At 46.9% G+C, this 21,420-nt stretch overlaps 1 protein-coding gene and 1 long non-coding RNA gene across 2 annotated transcripts; one reads left to right on the top strand and one right to left on the bottom strand.

The window, feature by feature from the left end:
- Window positions 1-13,521: 13,521 nt before the first annotated feature.
- On the bottom strand, window positions 13,522-15,188 carry LOC133923994 (uncharacterized). The gene is made up of 2 exons (XR_009910737.1): window positions 14,879-15,188; window positions 13,522-14,805 (listed from the first exon to the last, which is right to left on the bottom strand). It is a non-coding gene; the product is annotated as an uncharacterized LOC133923994 (long non-coding RNA).
- Window positions 15,189-17,718: 2,530 nt separating this feature from the next.
- Window positions 17,719-19,330, top strand: LOC133923995 (bisdemethoxycurcumin synthase-like). The gene is made up of 2 exons (XM_062369335.1): window positions 17,719-17,962; window positions 18,059-19,330. The coding sequence occupies exons 1-2, from the start codon at window positions 17,767-17,769 to the stop codon at window positions 19,060-19,062; spliced, it is 1,200 nt and encodes a 399-aa protein (XP_062225319.1). The 5' UTR covers window positions 17,719-17,766; the 3' UTR covers window positions 19,063-19,330.
- The last annotated feature ends 2,090 nt before the right edge of the window (window positions 19,331-21,420 follow it).

The raw sequence follows: 21,420 nt of genomic DNA, 5'->3' as shown, positions 1-21,420 counted from the left end.
AACTTAGTGAGGTACTCTCTTACAGACATAGGGCCTTGCTTGAGACTGAGGAACTCCTTCCTTTTCAGCTTTATTTCTCCGATAGGAACATGGTGAGCACGGAAACTACTTCGGAATTCTGCCCAGGTGATCTCCTGGGGGTCCTCATGAGCAGCAGTGTAAGAAGTCCACCACTCCTGAGCTGGCCCACTGAGTTGGTGGGATGCAAAGAGAACTTTTTCTCTTCCATTGCACTGAGCTATCTGAAGCTTGCTATCAATTGTCCTTAGCCAATCATCTGCCTCCATTGGCTCTATTGCCTGAGAAAAGGTAGGTGGCTGGGTGCTCAAGAAAGTCCTGAGTCTAGACTGTGGCTACTGCAGCGGTGCCTGCTGAGCCTGAGGCTGCTGGTTGATGGCTTGGACCAAACCTTGAAGAAGAGTCATGACTTGGTTGGCGTCCATGAGGGGTGGCGGGGGAGGAAGGTTGTTATTGTTGGCAGCGTTGTTGTTGACAGTGTTGTTGTTGATGTTGTCGTTGGTGTTGTTGCTACGTCGGGTGTTCACCATCTGTTGTTGCCAAGGCGTGAGAAGCATAAGGGAAAAACAGGGATGGAAAACGAGACAAGAACTGAAAGAAACTGAAGGAAATGGAAAGAAAGGACTCCCGACTATTATTATAATAACTGATGAAATGTAGAGGGGAAACCCCTACATCGCACCAACACTCAAGCAAAGATCCAACTCAAAACAAGGTCTACACAGAACAGGCACAAGCACAAGCACAAGCACACCCTACTACAAATGACACGAGTCTAAACGACTTATTCTGCTAGGGGACATCTTCCTAGCTCGACTCTACTCCTGGCCGGCGGTGCCTGAAAGTCCTGCAACATCTGCCTGACGGAGCCTCTTGCGCGAAGGAGAGCGGGGCGGTGCAGGGGCGGAAGGCGGTGCTGGTGGAGCCTCATCGGGGTGCTGGTCGGGATCCTGCAGCATGATCTCTAGCTCGTAGATCATTTGCTCCTGCTCGGCGTGGTGCTGGTGAAGATCCTCCAACTCATCGAGTGCTCTGTCCAGCTCGGCATAGAGGGCGGCGGTGAGGCGGACCTGCTCTCGCAAACGGAGATCCGGCTCATTGTTGACGGGCGCGAAGATGACCTCCAGACTGCCTGACGAGCGCTGCGGGAACTTCCCGAACTGAGTGAGGCGGAGGTCCTGTCTGTTCTCCCGGCAGAGAACAGCTAGAGCCTGGCGAGCAGCGTCCTCGATCCCTGCCTCGAATGTAGCTCTGGGGGCGGTGGCTGTGTGGACTCGGCGAACTCGGCGAAGGTCGTCGGCGGAGGGCTTCTCGAACATTGTTACCTCAACTGTCCAGGAGTAACCACGGTCTCCAAGCAGAACTCTGACACCTTTGAAGAGTGGAGTGTCGTGGTAGCCAAGACCCTGCAGCAGATACCACAACGTGCGGGCGAAGTACCCTGCTAGCTGTCCGTCGGAGTAGAACTCAGCTGGGGGTTGGTACCTCCAGACTGCAACCGCAGGAACCTCCACGTCGGGAACCAGCACGCGCTTGCGCGGGGTGATCTTCGTACGGGCCATCTAAAATTTTGAAAAAGTCAGAAATTAGTAACCATTTTATAAAAAGCAGTAGACCGAGAAAGGAATAACTGGAGGAATACAATTTTGTGAAAGTAAATTTTGTACAAACATAAGTCCTTAGCGTGTCCAGTCTACCTAGGCTGCGTCCTACGATCAACACGGCTCTGATACCACTTCTGTAACACCCAGTTTTAAAAAAAACAAAACCGGGCACAACACATGTATGCCAGGAACAACTTCCATACATGCGCTTACATCATTAGTGTTATCATCACAGTGCAAAAGATACATCGTACTTAACCTTATTACAAAATGACTCGAGGGTCTGAAAGAAAACACAGCGGGAGACAAGAGGGGTCTTCAGCGTCAGCGGCTCCAGCTTCCACAGGCGAAGACGTCAACCGGGGGCTCCACAGCCTAGAACAGCAGCTCGGGATCGAAGACATCGAGGTCGAAGGTACCAGCTTCAAGGACAGCTTCTGAATGGCGGAAGAATGCAGGGGAGAATAACAAGGGTGAGTACAAAAGGTTGTACTCCGCAAGTGCAGGGGAAAGTAGGGTATGAGGCTTTAGACAAGAAAAAGGCTTGACAGGGGTTATTAGCACTAAGCAACTAAAACGATGCCTTAACCTATACTCCCAACAACAGGCATCCTATTACTAGGTGTGAAGACACTTGTTATAACCAAAGGGGTTTGACTCACCGGGTATCCCATATCCGGTTACCCCAAAGCTCACCAGATAATCCCATTACCTGGCTACCCGACCAACCATACCAAAACCCAGATCCAACTAATCTTGAAGAAGTCCAAGCTCGCTCTTGACCGTGAGCACGGCTGATCGACCAGTTTGATACTCTGCAGAGTTTGCACAGATCCACGAGTCGTGATTCCCTTGTTACTCCATACTTCCGAGGTAAGGAGTTGGGGTCTCACTACAAGGCCTTTACAAAACTCCCGCCGATTTGTAGGCACCCACTAAGGTTTCACCGCTAACAGCCGACCGAGTCGCTGCAGAAGCCCCCTCTTGTGCCACATACTCGACCAGTGATGCCCACAGAATCGGTGGTCGCTAATTATTTGGCCAGGCCGTACCCATATAGGCCTCGTGGTTGTACGGAAATAACTTGGTTACATGCCCAAGAACCGGTCCTTAGGACCCCAAACAGATACATACACAAACTTGCCATAGGCACCACCACAATCCATCCATTCTGTTGGGGAAGACCTATACCATGTTGCTACAAAAGAATTACCATTTTTCCACCGGGACAGTGTTACATAGTTCATTAGTCAATATTAACCATTTTCCCACCCGGACAGCGCTAGCATGATCTACCCATCTTCTTAACCCGATACATCAACGGCGACAAGGAAAATATCGAGACAAAACTAGTAAACCCTAGCATGGGATATCATTTTGGACAGCATGCATATTGAAGGATAAAAACTACACCTGCAAGTCCTAAAACTGGTATAGAAATGCTCAAGGGCACTTGCCTTCACCGGGTTGCTGCTCAAAATCCTCGAAAACTTGGTCTTGGAGGTTGCCGAACTACTCAGCTCCTAAACGACGGACTGGAAAAACACAAACCAAACAAAACTCTAAGAACAGTACACCAAACAGTACTGAAACTATTCAAAAACCCTACAAAAAGATTCTACAGGACGCTACGAACGATTTGACGCGGAAGTCGCCAAAATCGGAGCTACGAGCAAAAAGTTATAAGCTTTTGAAGATGTAGGGACCTTACTGCAAATTTTACATGTTTTCCAGAGAGTAAACCGAAATAATTTTATACTGAAAATTGGATTATGACGCAATAAAACAATTACTGAATTATTTCTTCATTGGAAATGATATGGAGTTGGTCTACGGGCTTGTTGACCACTGAAAGGGCATCGGTCCACCAGTCCATGGTGGACCGAAGGGGTATGAAAATTGGCCGGTTTAATCCGGGCCGAAGAACCGGGATCCGACGGCCAGAAATCAAAAGGGGGTGGCGCCGGCGGTTTCAACGGTGGAAGCGGCGGCCGGCGACGACGGGGACGGCGGCGGGCTCGCCGGCGATGCGCAAAAGGCGCATCCGGCCACAGAATGCATCGGGACTTGGCGCATAGCAATGAGGAGCTCGCGGGGAAACTTACTGCGGGCTTGACGGCAGCGGAAGGGGTCCGGAGGTGGCCGGCGACGGAGAACGGCGGGCGGAGGTGAGGCGGCTCGGCGGGAACAGCGTCCGACGACGGGTGAAGCTCCAAGAAGCGACTGAGTGAGCTCCTAGAGGTCCGGCGGCACCATAAGAGCGAAGAACGAGCTTAATTGCGGTTCGGTTGAGGAGAAAGAGAGCGGCGACCGAGCTCCTTACCAGCGGCAATGGAGGTGATGGCGGCGGCTCGAATCCGTGCACAAGAGAGAGGGGAAATGGGGTATTCGGGTGCGGAACCGAACAAGGATGCCGATGGAGCCCTTAAATACCCGAGAGGAAGAGTGGAACGGCCGGATTCGAGGAGATTCGGCCGGCAGCTCGAATGCACTAAAAACTTCGATTTCCATGCAAACGAGTGGGAATTCAAGGGTGAAACGGCTCAAATGGAGGAAATAGGGGGCGGCGATCACGGTGGTGTAGTTTGATTGGAGAGTTAAAGCACAGGGAGGCTTCGATTTGAAACGGTCGCGGCGATTGGGGGTGTCGGTGTCCGGTGGCGGGATGAGGAAGAAGGTGAGCCGGCGGCTCGGCGGCTCGGGCGGGAGGGCGGCTCGGCTCGGAGCCGGGCCCACTTGGCAGCGAGGCGGGCGAAGGCGAGGCAGCTCGGGCGGGAGGGCGGCTCGGCTCGGAGCCAGGCCCACTTGGCAGCGAGGCGGGCGAAGGCGAGGCGGCTCGGTGGGCGCGGCAGGCCGGCTCGGCCTGCGGGCCGGCGCGGGAAAAGGAGGGGCGCGGCCCACAGCGGGAGAGAAAAGGGAGGGGGAAAGAGGCGGGTTGGGCCGACGCGAGGAAGACGGCCCAGGAAGGGTTTTCCATTTTAGAATCCTTTCTTTTTTTTCTTTGCTTTAGGTTTTCAAACTTATTTTCCAAAAGGGATTTTAACCGAGCGAACTCTAGCGAATTTTAGCAAAAAGAATTTCCCACACAATAAAACCTTATTGCAACTACAACGGCATGAATGCAACAAACATTCAACCTATTCCAAATTAAATTTAGAAATTAATTTCCTATAGAGCTAAAATGAAATCCACTTATTTAATTTCTAGCAAAATTTTAAATTATTTCAAATTTTGAAGTTTTGGGTGTTACAGATGGTCTAAATAAATTATGCGCAACCCCTATTAGCCTATTTAACCCAACCTTCGTGAAGATCTTAAAACTCATGTTTAGGAGGGAAATAGGCCTAAACTGTTGAATTTGCAAAGCATCTTTCTTCCTTGGTAGCAGTGATATGGTTCCAAAATTGAGGCAAAATAGAGGTAAAGTCCCTTTATGAAACTCGTGAAAGAGCGACATCAAATCCTTTTCGATGACCTCCCAAAAGACCTGATAAAACTCCACAGGGAATCCATCCGGTCCGGGTGCTTTGTTATGTTTCATTTGGAATATTGCCTCTTTCGCCTCATTTTCCGTAAATATACCTGTCAACATCTCGTTATCAATATTTGAAACCTGGGCGATATCATCTCTACGGTTTTCAATCATAGAAAAAACCACACCATCCGAAGGTCCAAATAGACCTTGATAATAGTGGGCTATATATGATTGTAATTGTTCATCTCCTCGGATGATTTCATCACCATGTTCTAACTGAAAGATACGAGTCTTACTATGCTTCCAATTAGCTACCAAATGGAAGTATTTTCTATTGCAGTCATCTTCGAATAAATCAGTTGTTTTGGCCCATTGGTACCATTTAATTTCCTACTCCTGCAGTAGTTGGAACCATCTTTCTTTCAAACAATGCTTCAAATCAACCTCATGTGGCTGTAAAAAATTGACTTCAACCTTTTTATCTAAATCATTGACCTTCTCTAAGAGCTCTTGCTTTTCTATTTTAGTGGTAGCACTAATGTTCTTCACCCATCCTCTCAAGAACTGGTGAAGATGACGTATTTTATTATGCCATTTTTGCATTGGAGTGTTCCCCCTATTTTCACTTCGCCAAACCTTTGCCACTAACTCAAAAAATATTTCCCGAGTAAACCAACCAAGTTGAAACTTGAACATATATTGTTTGTTACCACAGGATGCATGGCCCGAGTCAAGTAGTAATGGCGTATGATCGGAAATGTCTCTTATTAGGGGTTACCCTGTAACATTAGGATACTTCAATTCCCATTCAGTTCCTACCAAAATTTTATCTAGTTTTTCATACGTAGGAACTGGCATCACACTTGCCCAAGTGTATTTTCGGCCCGACAACTCCAACTCTCTTAAATCTAACCCATTTATTGTAGCATTAAATAAAGAGGGCCATCTGTTGTCAAACCTATTATTACTCTTTTCATCTGGGTTTCTTATAATATTAAATCCCCCCCCCCCCCAACTAAAACAGTAAATATAGTCTAAACGACAAGTATGGACAAGTTTGGTTAAGAAACATTCTTTGTGCTCAGGTTGCGCAGGTCCATTGACTGCCACCAAAACCCACTCAAAATCATCATCTCTGTTCTTTAGTTTAAACTTCACATAGAAGTATTCCTATGTTTTGAAATGGCTTGAAATTCACCACTTAGGTGACCACCTTCTTCATCCATAACCTTGTCCATCATTTTTTAACCACATAGGTGACTAATGGAAAGGTTGTTGAATCCATCATCACTATCAGACTCTAGCTCCACAAAAGAATCTTCTAATTCTCCTACCGTATCCTGTTTAGATGTATCTACATTGCACCTAGGAACAACAGTAAGATGATCCACTTCCATTTTCTTTATTTGATTAATTCCTTCTTGTACTTCAACATAATTCTTCCACATAGCTATTCCTATATTTTGAATATTAGATGAAATACGAGAATTGGTAAAAGACAAAATAGAAGTACTATGCATACCATCCATTGGTGAGTCGAGGTTGCGCCAAGACTTGAACTTTGTAGCTCTCTCCAACGAGTGTTCATTAGCTGTTGCTTCCCTCCTTTTACTTCTGCGCGAAGGTGACAAGAAGGTTTTCTGACCCATGGAATTTCTATTCACTACAGTTTGAAAACTTTGTGCCAGAAAGCCCTCCAAGTCTTGCTTCCCACCAGCCATAGGTACACACTCCAGTTCAGCTCCAATTAAGCTTGCAACCCCCGTTTTGCAACCCCCCTCAGAACCTTCGTTCCTCTATGATGCAACACAAAAGGCAAGGCCCTGCTGCATATCATGTGACCTGGGATGGTCAGGCTCTGGCATCGGATGTCCGACGGAGCTCAAATCTACCCTCCACCCATGGTTAGAATGCCTATCATAAGCAGCCACCAGATGCTCCCTTCTGCTGAGGACTTATCTTCCTCTACATCTCCATCATTCATCACCTTGTAACTAATCTCCTCGGGTTGTTTCTCCACTACCTTATCAAGGATCTCATCTACCATGTTTCGCTAGTAAGCCTCTTTCTCTTGCAATAGAGATTCCTCAACCTCCCCAACAGTAGATGTTCTTTTGTGACCATCTTCTGCAGAAGAAGATGACTTGGTCGTGCTTTGCCTACCTTGTAACTAATCTCCTCGAGTCGTTTCTCCACTACCTTATCAAGGATCTCGTCTACCATGTTTCGGTAGTAAGCCTCTTTCTCTTGCATTAGAGATTCCTCAACCTCCCCAACAGTAGATGTTCTTTTGTGACCATCTTCAACAGGGCTGATCGAGTTGCCTACCTGAAGGCAGCGGGGTGAGTCAGCAGGCATCAGGAAAGATCTGCCGGAAGGAGAGCACCGGTCGTGCTTTGCCTGCAAGGAAGTGACCGGCATTAAAGGCCTAGGCTAATGGATGCCACTTTGACACCTTGGCGTGATGAAGGCTATCTTGACACCCGTGACAGTGCGGCGTCGGGACGCAATCGGCGACCAACTCGCCCCCTTCAGGGGGGTAGGGACCACGATAATTACCATGTCGGATATTTATCTCCCCGATAGGGTAGAAGGTAAGTTATCCGGGATAAGACCCAATAATTTGGTCAGATCCTGGATATTTATACATTATGATAACTTGCACGCCAAGCTCCGCATGGCCCTATAAATAGGAGGCCATGGTCCTCTAGGCAAAGCACGGACACAGCGGGAGAGAACAAGCAAGACAACGAACACTGTGATACTCCACCCAGAGTGATACATTCTTCTACCATCAATACATCGTGGTGTTCCTTCCTTAAAAATTTTGTCTCCAAGCTTGAGTCTCCTCCTTAGAAGAAACTCTCGCCATACTTGCTGGGGCAAGACAAACTCTAGCTCCAACAGTGGCACCGTCCATGGGGATACGAACACAGAAATGCTGAGGGGTTGGAATCCACCAAAAAAACCATCAAAGGGTTAGCTAAAACCGTCATACCCACTGTTGCAAGCATGCAAGCATATGCATGGCTGCCTCAGCCATATGCACCGTATGTATGCTCCAACCCCACTTCCGTGTGGGACGGCGTTCCTCCGACCATGGCCAACTCAGAACCCTGCGTCGGTATAGGAACACCAAATGGCGCGGAGGCCTTCCAGCCTCTGCACGACGAAGACCTCACCATCTCAGGAGAGGATGCGGCCAAAGCCAGGGTCAAGCAGGCCGCCTTCCAATGGTTCTGGGCGGTCCAACCCAGGAGTGCTCCCACCTGGACTTGGTTTCCAAGTATCCCCTTCAACCACACCTGGGACACCCCGAGCGAGCCAACATCTTCGGAAAAGCCTATCCACCTAGCACCCTCCTTGGGGCCCTCTGACGAAAGAGGTTTCCAGGGAGATGGAGGGCTCCGGGGTGCACCGACCCCGCCAGCGCCTCCGCCGACGCCCTCACAATGCCAACCACGCACTGGGAACCCCTACTCCACCTCGTTTGGGGAGGCATAGTTAGAACCACTTCAGCCCTAAAGGCTGGTGCACCTGGCAGCATCGATGGTCTCCCAAGGGGGAAGCAAACTTGGGGGAAACCATAGGCTCCAGGACACACTGCCTTCAGCAACGACCCCAACGACAACTCCAAGCTCTGGTGCCCCCGGAGGCACACGGGTGCGTCCTGCACGGACCAGGGTGCGACCACAACATTAATAATTACCGCACCCTCTTGACCTTCCGGGAGGAATACCTCGGAAGGTAAGTATAATACATGACCGCAGAAAGAGCGGACGAAGGATGACGTAGGGTCTGGAGGGCTTGGGTCAACTCCTGGGTAAATCCCCGGTCCCTTAACCCTGCACCGACACTACCAACCCTACCAACAGTACTACAACCAGCAACAAAAACTAAGTCATGGACACGCTGTCACCAGGCTCCGAATGGAGTACCTCCGGAGCCGGGCAACGACTTAGGGCCGAGGGGGTCGCGGACCACCTCTCCCGACTAACCTTCGACTACGCCTCCAACATGCCGTCGCCAAGCCCCGGATGGATTACCTCCTGGGTCAGGCAATAGCTAAAGGCTGAGGGGGGCAAGCATCGCCTTTCCCAGCCTAGCCACAGGCTTTGAGGTCACCAAACCTCGCGATAGAGGCCTTATTTCTGCAAAGATACGCCCGCTAATAACCACCAAGTAGCTTACCTAGTAATCCGTCTTTCATACGGCCAGGTTAGAGTCTGTTGGAGGCCTCCAACCTTACGGCTAGAAGTCTTTTTTCAATAGATAGCCACTAGGTATAAGCAGTAGAACTCAAGTTACATTCTCATTTAGCATGAATATTTATATAACCTAGCTATGTTTTATGCTACAACTAGCTTCTTATTTTCAACAGTAAACTGCAAAACTTAGCTAGTATAACCATGCAAAATCCCTACACTCTCGCAGATGCATCGTGCCTAGGTCGCCTGGAAGCGGGTCTGCTCAGGTTTCCTGGAAGGCATTGTGCGGCTTCGGAATTGTAGTTGGCACGTATCAAGGGATTTCCTTGATAGACCATGTTGCGGCGCCACCCGTAGGACATCTTCGGGTGGCGTGACAAGCCCACGTACCGTTGACATAGCATGCCTAGGTCAACTAAAAGGCAAGACTACCTAGATTTCCTGGAAGGCATTGCGTAGTCTCGGTAGATAGTGAGGCCCACACACCGCGGGCGCCGCTTATTCCTAGGTCACTTGCAAGGCAGATTATGCCCAAGGTGCCCTGGAAGGCATTTGCATAGCCTCGGGTGTAGAAGCCACGCCCCAGGGGATGTCCTCGGTGGTGGACTTGAGGTGCTCTGAGGAATGCTATCGCAAGAAATCCTCGTTGCATGACATGCCTACACACCGTGGGCATAGCATGCCTAGGTCACCTAGAGGCAAGACTGTCTAGGTTTCCTGAAAGGTATTGTGTAGCCTCGATAGTGTGTAGATGCCGGTTATCAAGGGACTTCCTTGGTAATATAGTTGTGACGCCCCCGAGGGATTTCTTTGGAGGCGTGACAAGCCCACGCACCAGTAAGCATCGCTTGCCTAAACCCAAGGTCACCAGAAAAGGTTTCCCGGAGGGTAGGCTTTGCCCTGGTAGGTCACCTGCAAGGTAGATTATACCCAGGATGCCTTGGAAGGCATTGCATAGCTTCAGTCATATAAATGCCACGCGCTAGGGCACATCCTTGGTGGACAGTGTTGTGGTGCGCTGCGGGCATTTCCTTGGGAGCACGACAAGTCTATACACCGCAGGCGTAACATGCCTAGGTCACCTGGAAGGCAAGACTACCTAGGTTTTCTTGAAGGTATTGCATAGCTCTGATAGTGTGTAGGACCTTCAGCATTAATACATGCTGAGGAGTCTTACAAAAACTTTCGACAAAAACGGAGAGTCTTACAAAAACCTCTAACAAAAACGGAGAGTCTTACAAAAACCTCCAACAAAAACGGAGAGTCTCACAAAAACCTCTGACAAAAATGGAGAATCTTACAAAAACCTCTGAAAAAAATGGAGAGTCTTACAAAAAGCTCCGACAAAAATAGAGAGACTTACAAAAACCTCCGGCAAAAACAGAGAGTCTCACAAAAAGCTCCGACAAAAATAGAGTCTTACAAAAACCTCCGACAAAAACGGAGAATCTCACAAAAACCTCCAACAAAAACGGAGAGTCTCACAACCTCCGACAAAAATGGAGAGTCTAACAAAAACCTCTGACAAAAATGGAGAGTCTTACAAAAACCTCCAGCAAAAACAGAGTCTTACAAAAATCTCTGACAAAAACGGAGAACCTTACAAAAACCTCCGGCAAAAACGGGGAGCTTTAATAAACCTCCGGTAAAAACGGAGAGTCTTACCAAACCTCCGGCAAAAACAAAGAGCCTTACCAAACCTCCAGTAAATATGGAGAGTCCTACAAAACCTCCAGTAAAAACGGAGAGCTTTACCAAACCTTCAGCAAAAATGGAGAGCACTCCCAAAAACCTCCGATAAAAACGAAGAGCTCTACCAAACCTCCGGTAAAAACATAAAGCTTTAGAAAACCTCTGGTAAAACAGAGAGATTTCCAAAAACCCCCGCGATGGAGATGTTTCTTTGGAAACTCCACCGGGCGAAAAGGTTCTGAAAGGACCTAACAGGAAAAGTACCCTGGCATCTTGAAGGCTAAATGCCTCCATGCCAAAGGGATACGAAGGGGTATAAGGATCCCCTTCCTTATAGGGAAAGGTATGACCTGCACGACTCAAACACATATGGTAAAAGGTAAAATCATTACCCTGCATCTCTTTTAAGAACACTTTTCATATATCATTTTATGAGTGTTGTACTAACATTTAATAAAAGCCCACGTTTTGTGGCATGGGAAATATAGTGGAACCCTCGACTATCCATTGCAAAGATCGCAATTCATGGCAGTGGCTAAGGGCCGATGGAGTCGCGGACCACCTCTCCCACCTAGCCTTCGGCTTTGCCTTCGACGCGCCAGCGCCAGGCTCTGGACGGAGTAACTCCGGAGTCGGGCAACGGCTAAGGGTCCAGTGCTCACGGACCACCTCTGTTGCCTAGCCTTCGGCTTCGCCTCTGACGCGCTGTTGCCAGGCTCTGGACGGAGTACTTCCAGAGCTGGGCAACGGCTAAGGGCTGAGGGGGTCATGGACCGCCTCTCCCACCTAGCCTTCGGCTTTGCCTATGACACGTCGTCGCTATGCTCCAGACGAAGTACCTCTAGAGCCAGGTAGCGGCTAAGGGTCGAGGGGGTCATGGACCACCTTTCCCGCCTAGCCTTCGGCTTTGCCTCCGACGCTCCATCGTCAGGCTCCGCGTGGAGTACCTCCGAAGCCGGGCAGCAGCTAAGGGCCAAGGGGGTCGTGGACCACCTCTCTTGCCAAGCCTTCGGCTGCGCCTCTGACACATCATCGCCTTCAACCTGGACAGTCGCTAAAGAATGTGAAGGGTCAAGGACTACCTCCGGAGTTCATCTCCAAAGGTTCCAAAGGGACTTCGCTGAGTCAGAAATCTGGAACAAATTAGGAAGGAGGCCCTATCAGTCCCAGTCCTAAGGAGTATGCAGTAACCGGGGACGACGAGGTCGCCACTGCTCCACCCGGTTCAACTTAGTTACCCTATGTATCCATCACCACCAGATTCTCGAGGCCACCTCTCCCCTAGAAGAAACGAAATCAGCAATGATCTATACAAAGGCTTGGTGCCTCGGTCGTCAGAAAAACTAGCCATCGCCTTTGAAAGGGACGAAGAAGCACGGTTCAGAGACACGAAAGCACGCGCGCATGCGGTCACCCGTTTGGAAGATCCCCTCACATTATGATACGGAAGGAGACACGACCGTTCCCGAAGGTCCACGTTATATTATAAACAACTAGTACATCTAGGGGATACAAACTAAAGCAATAGTACAGAAATTGCGACGAAGAAGATAGATCCCTACAGAGCAAAACGGGGCGAGAAAGAGTACAAGGTGACTAAGTTCAGCCGTGACATGGATATATCACGGCGTCACCAAGTACGCCATCCCGGTGACCGCCTTCACCTCTACAGGTCCTGGTAGGGGACACACATGGGACGGCGTATGTGCCTCATCTGCGGCCTACCACTGCGGAAGCTGATAAAGTAGCCAGCTCCCGAGCTGTTGAAGGACGCTGAGGAGTCCGAGGAGGTCACTGATGGGGCCTTCTCCCTCGCCTTTCCGGCCTACTCCTGCTTCGCCGCGGGGCCCGTAGATGCCGGTTCACTCTCCCTTCACAGGAGATCCCACTCGATCTAATCATCATCATTGAAGATATCAATGATCTCGATAGGCATGCCCTCCCCAGCCAAAGGTCAGGCTAGAGTAGCGGGCAACCACCTCCCCTGCAGAGATGGAGGCGGCGTCGCCTCTTTCGACGACCGAAACGGTCCGGCTCCTAAAGCCTCCCAAAACATGACCTCTTGAAGCCTCGGTCCTCCGAAGCTTCGGCCACCAGAAGCCTCGGTCCTCCGAAGCTTCGGCCTCCCGAAGCCTCAGCCCTTTGGGGTCTCGCTTCCCAAAGCCTTCACCTACCGGTTCCATGCCTCCAGAGACCCCCGCCTAGGGCTGATTGGGCCGCCTACCCGAAGGCAGTGGGGTGACTTAGCAGGCCTTAGGAAAGATCTGCCAGAAGGGGAGCACCAGTCGTGCTTTGCCTACAAGAAAGTGATTGGCATTAAAGGCCTAGGCTAATGGATGCCACTCTGACACCCCAGCATGATGAAGGCTATTCTGACACCCCTGACAGTGCGGCGCCGAGTCGCAATCGGCGACCGTCTCGCTCCCTTCAGGGGGTAGGCACCACGATAATTACCACGGTGGATATTTATCTCTTCGATAGGGTAGAAGGTAGTTATCCGGGACAAGGCCCAGTAATTTCGTCAGATACCGGATATTTGTACATTATGATAACTTGCACGCCAAGCTACGGATGGCTCTATAAATAGGAGGCCATGGTCCTCTGGGCAAAGCACGGACACAGCGGGAGAGAACAAGCAAGACAGCTAACGTTGTGATACTCCTCCCAGAGTGATACATTTTTCTACCATCAATACATCGTGGTGTTCCTTCCTCTTAAACTTCGTCCCCAAGCTTGAGTCCCCCCTCCTTAGAAGAAACTCTCAACGTACTTGCTACGGCAAGACGAACTCTTGCTCCAACAACACTTGTGTGTAACATGATCATTACTTTCACGTACATCACATAAACAGTACTGCAACACATTCCTGAGATACATGACCCTTATGAAAATAGCGAAATTGGAATTTTTCCTTGCCTTTCGGAATCTTGAACAGCTCCGGTCCATTACAATTGGCCTCACCATTAGCCAGTGCCTGTTTCGTAGCTGCCTTTGCCCCTCCCTCTGCCAAAGAACTTGTTGTTTGCTATGCTAAAATGTTGTTCCCTGACAAAGCACACATTGGCTTTGATTCTGACATCTCATTGGCTCCTAGCTATCCTTGATCAGCATCCGACGCCTTAGCCTAACCCTGATCATCACCAAGCACCAAGGGATCCGACACTTTGCCACCCAAAGATTCACTATCCAGTGATGATGTTTGCCCGGCCATCGAAGGATGCGTTGGAGGGCCTCCCATGTGGCCACCGGCCCCAGCACCTCGGGCTTGCTGGGTATGCCATCCGTCACCCCAAAGTGTGCCACCACCATATCGCCCTCTATAAAGAGGACGCAGAGCACCCCGACCTCCACGGCCAGCGCCAAAACACATGCCTTTTTTTGCACCATTGAAACCAGAACTAGGATGAATGCTTCCCCCATTGAAACCACCATGATTGTGCCCAAAGTTGATGTGATAGTTCCTTCCGAACCGACCGTATCTACGCCGATCACCACGACCGCCATTGAATTGATCACCAGTAGCACCATATACATTACCGTCTACCATGTCCGCTTCCCTTCCTCCTCCGCCATACTGGCCTCCTCTCTGATTCGTGTCGCGCTCCGTCGCTCGTTTTGCCACCTCAACGTACGATCATTGTGGAGGTGAAACAATCAGAGGAGGAGGATCCGGTGTGTTTCCCGAATGGGAAGTAAAACTAGCCGCATTTGCACGCACCATAGGCCCAGCCAGCCTCAAAAGCCCTTCATCCTATCCGGTGCACTCCGGCTCCCCTCCGGTGCTCCAGCTTCGTCCAGCGCACTCCGGCTACATGCACACTCAAATCATAAGGAGATCTATTTAAAAAAAATCAAACAAGCTAGGTAGCATTGGCACTTACTGGAACATGCACGTGCGCAGAGAGCTTCAGCCGTAGGATGATCAAACAAGCTAGCTAGCTTTGACAAGAACGTCCACGCGCACAGAGCTTCGGCCACAGGAACGTGGACTAGGACACGGCGTAGAGGCTGCCTACTGGCTGGCTGGGCTGCAGGTACTAGCTTGCTTTCGGGCTCGCTTGTGAGAGCCCGCATGATGCCCATCGATCGAAACTTGCAGGACGGGAAGAGAGAGGAAGAGAGAGGAATAGAGGAATGAGTGGCTGTGGTGGACGCAAGTGAAACGAAGAGATAAGAGAGAGACAGAGTGAGTGAACGTTCGAGTCGGATGCGTGAAACGAGCCAAAACGGGAGTGGATCAAATTTTCACGTCTGACCCTATCTGTGCCGGTTGCGGCTCTAACCGGCACTGAAAATGGACTATCAGTGTCAGTTCGTGGCTGGAATTGGCACTAATGTATATCGATGGCGGTTCCAGCCACGAACCAGCACTGATAGTCTATTTTTAGTGCTAGTTCTAGGTGCCTCAGCAATTGTTTGCGCTAGGAAGTTTAACAACCGGCACTGATACGCCTTCAGTCGCAGTTTTTGCACAACCGGTACTGAGAGGACGCTATTTATGATATGTTCTGTAGTAGTGATATTGAAATGAAAGAAGATATTTCTGTACAGAATTGAAGGAGGCAATAAATAATAATTGTTCCGATGGAACCTTCTACGCTGACTTCTTTTACTTATTAAAATAAAAGTTAAAATATTAAAATACAAAATCTAAAATGGATTCGAGCCATAGCACATGGTTTCATAAAATCTGTACGATTTTTCCGAACTAATCGAGCAGCTCTGATCTGATAAATAGGGTTCCCTAGGTACATTCCGTTTTCTGAAAGAAGGTCTAAAAAAAAAAAGCGAAATAGAAAAAAAATCAGTTACGAAATGCAGTAATTCTTCTAATTGATTGCAATGAAATTCGGCTCAATCTTTTTCCCACTTTTTGGAATAAAATTGTTGATAAAACTCCAACATAGTTTGAGATGGGGTCCCTTGAAACGAATAGAAGGTTTCTTCACTTTGACCCTAGACCACGGTTCATAAATACGACGGTAACCGTCCAAAAATCGTGGTTACCGACCTTCTCGGTCCGGTCCGGTTTCAGAAATCGAACGGTAACCGAATTTGAATTCAAAAAATTCAAAAAAATTAAAAAAAAATTAAAAAAAATCTTAAAAAAACTAGACACAATTCTAAGACCTTCTGTGAAAAAAGTTTCAAAAATAATGTCGTTTGCATCATATTCTACAGGGAGGAAGTTTGAAAAAAATGAAAAAAATTGAAGAGTGCGGCTCAGTTATTAACTCATGAAGGAAAAGTGTAACATGCAAACACATATTTTTCTTATGTAAAACGTATTTTAAGAGAATCTTTAAAATTGATTTCACTTTATTTAGAGTTTTATTAATTTATCTATGATTTTTACAAAGTTCACAAGCATAAAGTGAATATGTTAAGAAACAGCACTTTAAATAACTTTTTCATGTCTACTATTATTTTTCCTACATAAATCATAGTATAAATAAGCTAATGAAAGTAGTTTCAGTAATTTTTGAGATGTGATGGGTCAGTTATGAATTAATCTAGTCGCAACACATTTACACAATCATGCATGTTACAATAACTAATTCATGAGTTCATGTATTTTTAAAAGACATAGGATCATGTAAGAAGACTAACAAAATTAGTTTCATGATTTTTGGATTAGCAAAGAGTAAACTATGCATTTAACTTAGTTTAACAAATACAATTTCTCACAGAAAATTTTGAACTTTTTATGAGTATAAATACTTTTATCATGTAGATCATGTCACAAGGAAACCAACAAAATTTGTTTCACTTGATTTGAAGCTCAGATGAATTAGTTATTGATTTTAGAAGATTGAGATAATGTTTGGGTTTTTTGTTGAACTTCACTGAAAATTGAGAAAACCACTCGATAAATCGAGAAAACCGAGCGGTTACCGAGAAAACCGAGCGGTTACCGACAATGTGAAAAATTCGAGAAAACCACTCGATAAATCGTAAAAACCGCAAAATACTTCTGGGTGACCGATAACGAAGTAGTACCGTGAGGGAAAGGTGAAAAGAACCCCCAGTGGGTAGTGAAATAAACTGTACTCTTTTTTCTATTAGCGTTTGTTTGGCAAGCTACTGTAAGTCGCAAACTGAATGATCGGGCATAGGTCGACTAGCAGACAGCCAAAGGGATTCCCGAGTCGAATGAGATATACTGATTGGAATCCTCAAGAAATGCTTACGGAGTGGAAAGCACAGATTTCTTATTGCAAAATCAATGTCTTACTTTATGGATTCGAGAGAATAGGAGAACAGTAGCCTGACAAATAGTCAGTTCAGTCCGATTCAGGTGCCAATTCAGGTGCCTAATCAAATAGATCCCCTGTTGATTTGCTAGTTGATAAGGTAAATATCCAACTTATGCCTGGGAAAGGATTGAGATACATATTGATATCTAGCTGGGCGAAAGAGCATAAAAGGGAAAACAATACTAAAGGAAAAATAGGAGGATATCTATATAATTCTAATAAATTAGAACATATTAGGGCTATACGGATTCGAACCGTAGACCTTCTCGATAAAACAGATCAAACTGAAAGACGTCAGGCAGAGGCTTTTGTTTAAGCCAAGAGTTTCAAAACCGCACAGTCCCGCTTATATTCATTATATTTAGCAAAATTAATATATTCTAAAAAAGAAGGTTGGCAAAGGTCGTTGCTAGGTCGATCGACCAGTATAAAGCCTCAGCCAGCAGAGCCCATTAGATGCACCGAGCGAGCTTGCTATCTCTAGCATTCTTCCCATCCCAACAACTCAAGACATGACAAGAGCTAACGGCGCCGTACATGACAGCCGCCGGAGCATGCAGCACGCGGAAGGCCCCGCGGCCGTGCTCGCCATCGGCACGGCTAACCCGACGGGCACCATCGTGCCCCAGGACGAGTTCGCGTACCATTTCTTCCGCGTCACCAAGAGCGACCACCTTACTGACCTCAAGGAAAAGCTAACGAGAATATGTAAGCATGCATGCTCACGTTAACGTAGTACTATATGATTACAGTCGTCAATATATTATAATCTTACAACTTATAATTAATTCCAATTTATTTCAGGCCAGAAAACAGGCATCGAGAAGCGGCACTTCCACATGACGGAAGAAATGCTCCTTGCCCACCCGGAGTTCATCGACAGAGAGCTGCCATCTCTCGATGCTCGCATCGACATCGTTGCCACCGCGGTCCCGAAGCTCGCTGAGACTGCCGCGGTGAAGGCCATCACCGAGTGGGGCCGTCCGGCCACTGACATCACCCACCTCATCTTCAGCACCTACTCCGGCTGCCGCGCCCCGAGCGCCGACCTCGAGCTCTCCTCGCTCCTCGGCCTCCGCCCGACGGTCTGCCGCACCATACTCAACCTCCACGGCTGCTACGGCGGGGGCAGGGCGCTTCATCTGGCCAAGGAGCTCGCCGAGAACAACCGCGGCGCGCGCGTCCTCGTGGCCTGCTCCGAGATAACCCTCGTCTGCTTCGGCGGGCCCGACGGGAGCAACCTCGTCGGCCACGCTCTGTTCGGCGATGGCGCTGGTGCCGTCATCGTTGGTGCCGGTCCCTTCACCGGAGATGAACGCCCGCTGTTTGAGATGGTCGCAGCCACGCAGACGACGATACCGGGAACTGAGTACGCGCTCGGCATGCAAGTCGCGGGAGGCGGCATAGATTTCCACCTCGCCATCCAGGTGCCGATGCTCCTAGGACAGAACGTCGAGCAGACACTGCTCGACGCGATTAGGTCGGCGCTTGGAGACGACGTCGATGTTCCAAGCTGGAACGACCTCTTCTGGGCGGTGCACCCGGGTGGCCGTCCAATCCTGGATAACATAGACAAGGTGCTCAAGCTGGAGCCTGGGAAGCTGGCGGCGAGCCGACATGTGCTGCGCGAGTACGGGAACATGAGCGGCGCGACGATAGTCTTCGTGCTTGATGAGCTACGCCGCCGCAGGGAGGAGGAAGGTGACCAGCAGCCTGAGTGGGGTGCGATGCTGGCCTTCGGACCGGGAATCACAATCGAGACGATGGTGCTGCGGTCCGCATGCGGACGTGGTCTCAAGGAAACTTAATTACGTACAGTTCTACATATATACACGCAGTATAGATATCACACGTCAGTCAAAGAAAGTAAACCACGTCCTAGATAATAAAATAATGCAAATGTAACACCCGACTGTGATATACTTCATCTCTAGGTCATGATGGTGGAGTACAATTTGACCAAAACGTGCAAATTGTTCTCCCAAATATATATTTGCGTACTTAATGGAACGGTCCTTGTGTTAGATCTGTCATTATGATTATTTCCAGATTTACTTCCATAATTGTTAAGCTTTCTGGATTTGTAAGAAAATACGGAGAGTACTGTTATGTCTACCTATATATATATGAAACTCAATAACTGAATATTGATTATGCATGCTTTGATTTAGTCTAGAGCGGAGTGATCAAGATGGAATTAAGACATACATGGAAGATATTATACTTAAAATCGTTACAGGTAAGTTTAGCAAACAATAGTACCACCAAAATATTTTAACTCTATCAAAATTGTTGTAGAGTTCTGGCCGGGATGCTGTCCGAGTAAAACAAATCTTCATCTACTGTAAAATACGATGCTAGCAATTGATTTCCAAGTGAATATATACTTATATTAAAAAATCCAATAATAAAAAGATCTAAAACGTACTTCTATTAATAAAAATTCATTTTCAAAATCCAAAAACAATGACTTCCTTTGAAGTACGATTATATCATGACTAATCCCTAATAGAATTAATAAGTAATCAAATTCAAAATAAAACGACTCCCTTGCAGGAAATAACTTTACGAAGACTAAATACTACAATATGTATAGTTTAATTATTAGCGCTATAAAGCATGAAAAGATATAGAGGTAGCCCGTGCATTAACAGCTAGTGTATTCTAATCGGAGGCTCCCCTTTAAACCTCACGTTAATCCAGCTAGGAGGTGAAACGATAGAAATTACCATATTAATCTATAATCCAAAAAAAAAACGCTACAAAATCCTTTGTTAATAAGAAGCAAAAAATCCTTATCGTCCAACTTTTATATGTACAAAATATACGGCCACTACTATATACCCCTATATATACCGACCTATCACTACCGGTTCTTAATGGACCGGCAGTGATTTCTAATCACTGCCGGCTTAAGCTAACAGCCGCCAGTGATACCCTGCTCCATCTTCATTGCTGGTTTAATCCACCGACTGGCAGTGACAGCAGGGTATCACTGCCAGCTTGCTATATAAGCCGGCAGTGATGTCTCGATTATATAAAAGTTGTCCTCTCCTTCCCTAAGCCCGAGTACACAACAGAGAGGAGTTATGTTTGATCTGTGGCGGCCATTTTTGATCATCAAAAAATTTTGAGAAATCCCTATGCCCTAGGTGTTCGAAGGTATGCAACTTCATCTTCAATCCATTTCTAGTTGAATTTTATTTGCTAAATTCCTCTAAATTTTGAAATAATGCAGATACACCTATGGCCATGATGTTTTAAGACAATGTAGATGCAATTATATCTCATTTATTATACGATTGCTTCAATTAGTAGCTTACGGTGGAAAGTGACTTTATTATTGATTTACATTAGCTATACGTTCGAGCATATTTATTTTTTTATTTTTAATGAATTAGAAAATTTAGCCATAAAATTAAGATATATAGCAAGCTTCAATTATATTTTTTATATTTTAATTAATTTAGCAAGCTCCAATATAGAAATTTTAGGTATGAGCATATTTATTTTTTATTTATAATGAATTAGAAAAATTAGCCATGATATTTAAGTATGTTGCAAGCTTCAATTATATTTTTATATTTTAATTTATTAGCATGCTCCTATATGAAAACTTTAGGTATGAGTGTATTTATTTTGATTTTTAATGAATTAGAAAATTTCTCCATGATATTTAGGTATGTAGTAAGATCCAATTATATTTTTTATATCTTATTTAATTAGCAAGCTCCAATATATAAACTTTGTGTATGATTGTATTTTTTTTATTTTTACTTAATTAGTCTTACAAAAGTTTTGAATAATAAAGAAAATTTCTAGGGATGGCACCAACAAATACTCATCGGAAGCGTACGCGAAAGGATACAAAAGACGGCTCCTCCAACCTGGGCCAATTGCCGCTAGGAGATGACGAGGTAATTTATTTTATGGTGATAGCAAAATCTTCTAGATGTTATGAGTTTGGATTTATAATAATGATATAATTATAGATGGATACAAGATGGATGTACGATGCCAGCTGTGTGAGCGCAGAGTACAAGAATGGTGTGGATTATTTCATGGTACAAGCCGCGATGCAGAAGTCAAATGCAAAGTCTCAATACATGTGTTGTCCATGCGGCGATTGCGAGAACAAGAAATAATTTTCTACCACCCAGCAGATA

The sequence above is a fragment of the Phragmites australis genome, chromosome 7, assembly GCF_958298935.1.
Source record: "Phragmites australis chromosome 7, lpPhrAust1.1, whole genome shotgun sequence".
In the NCBI taxonomy this organism is placed as follows: Eukaryota; Viridiplantae; Streptophyta; class Magnoliopsida; order Poales; family Poaceae; genus Phragmites; species Phragmites australis.
This window is presented reverse-complemented; position numbering and strand designations above follow the sequence as displayed.

Excerpts from the sequence above, each read along its gene's own strand:
- LOC133923995 (XM_062369335.1), top strand. The coding sequence starts at position 17,767 with ATGACAAGAGCTAACGGCGCCGTACATGACAGCCGCCGGAGCATGCAG. Across the intron at positions 17,963-18,058 it reads GGAAAAGCTAACGAGAATAT|GCCAGAAAACAGGCATCGAG; the intron begins GTAAGCATGCAT and ends AATTTATTTCAG.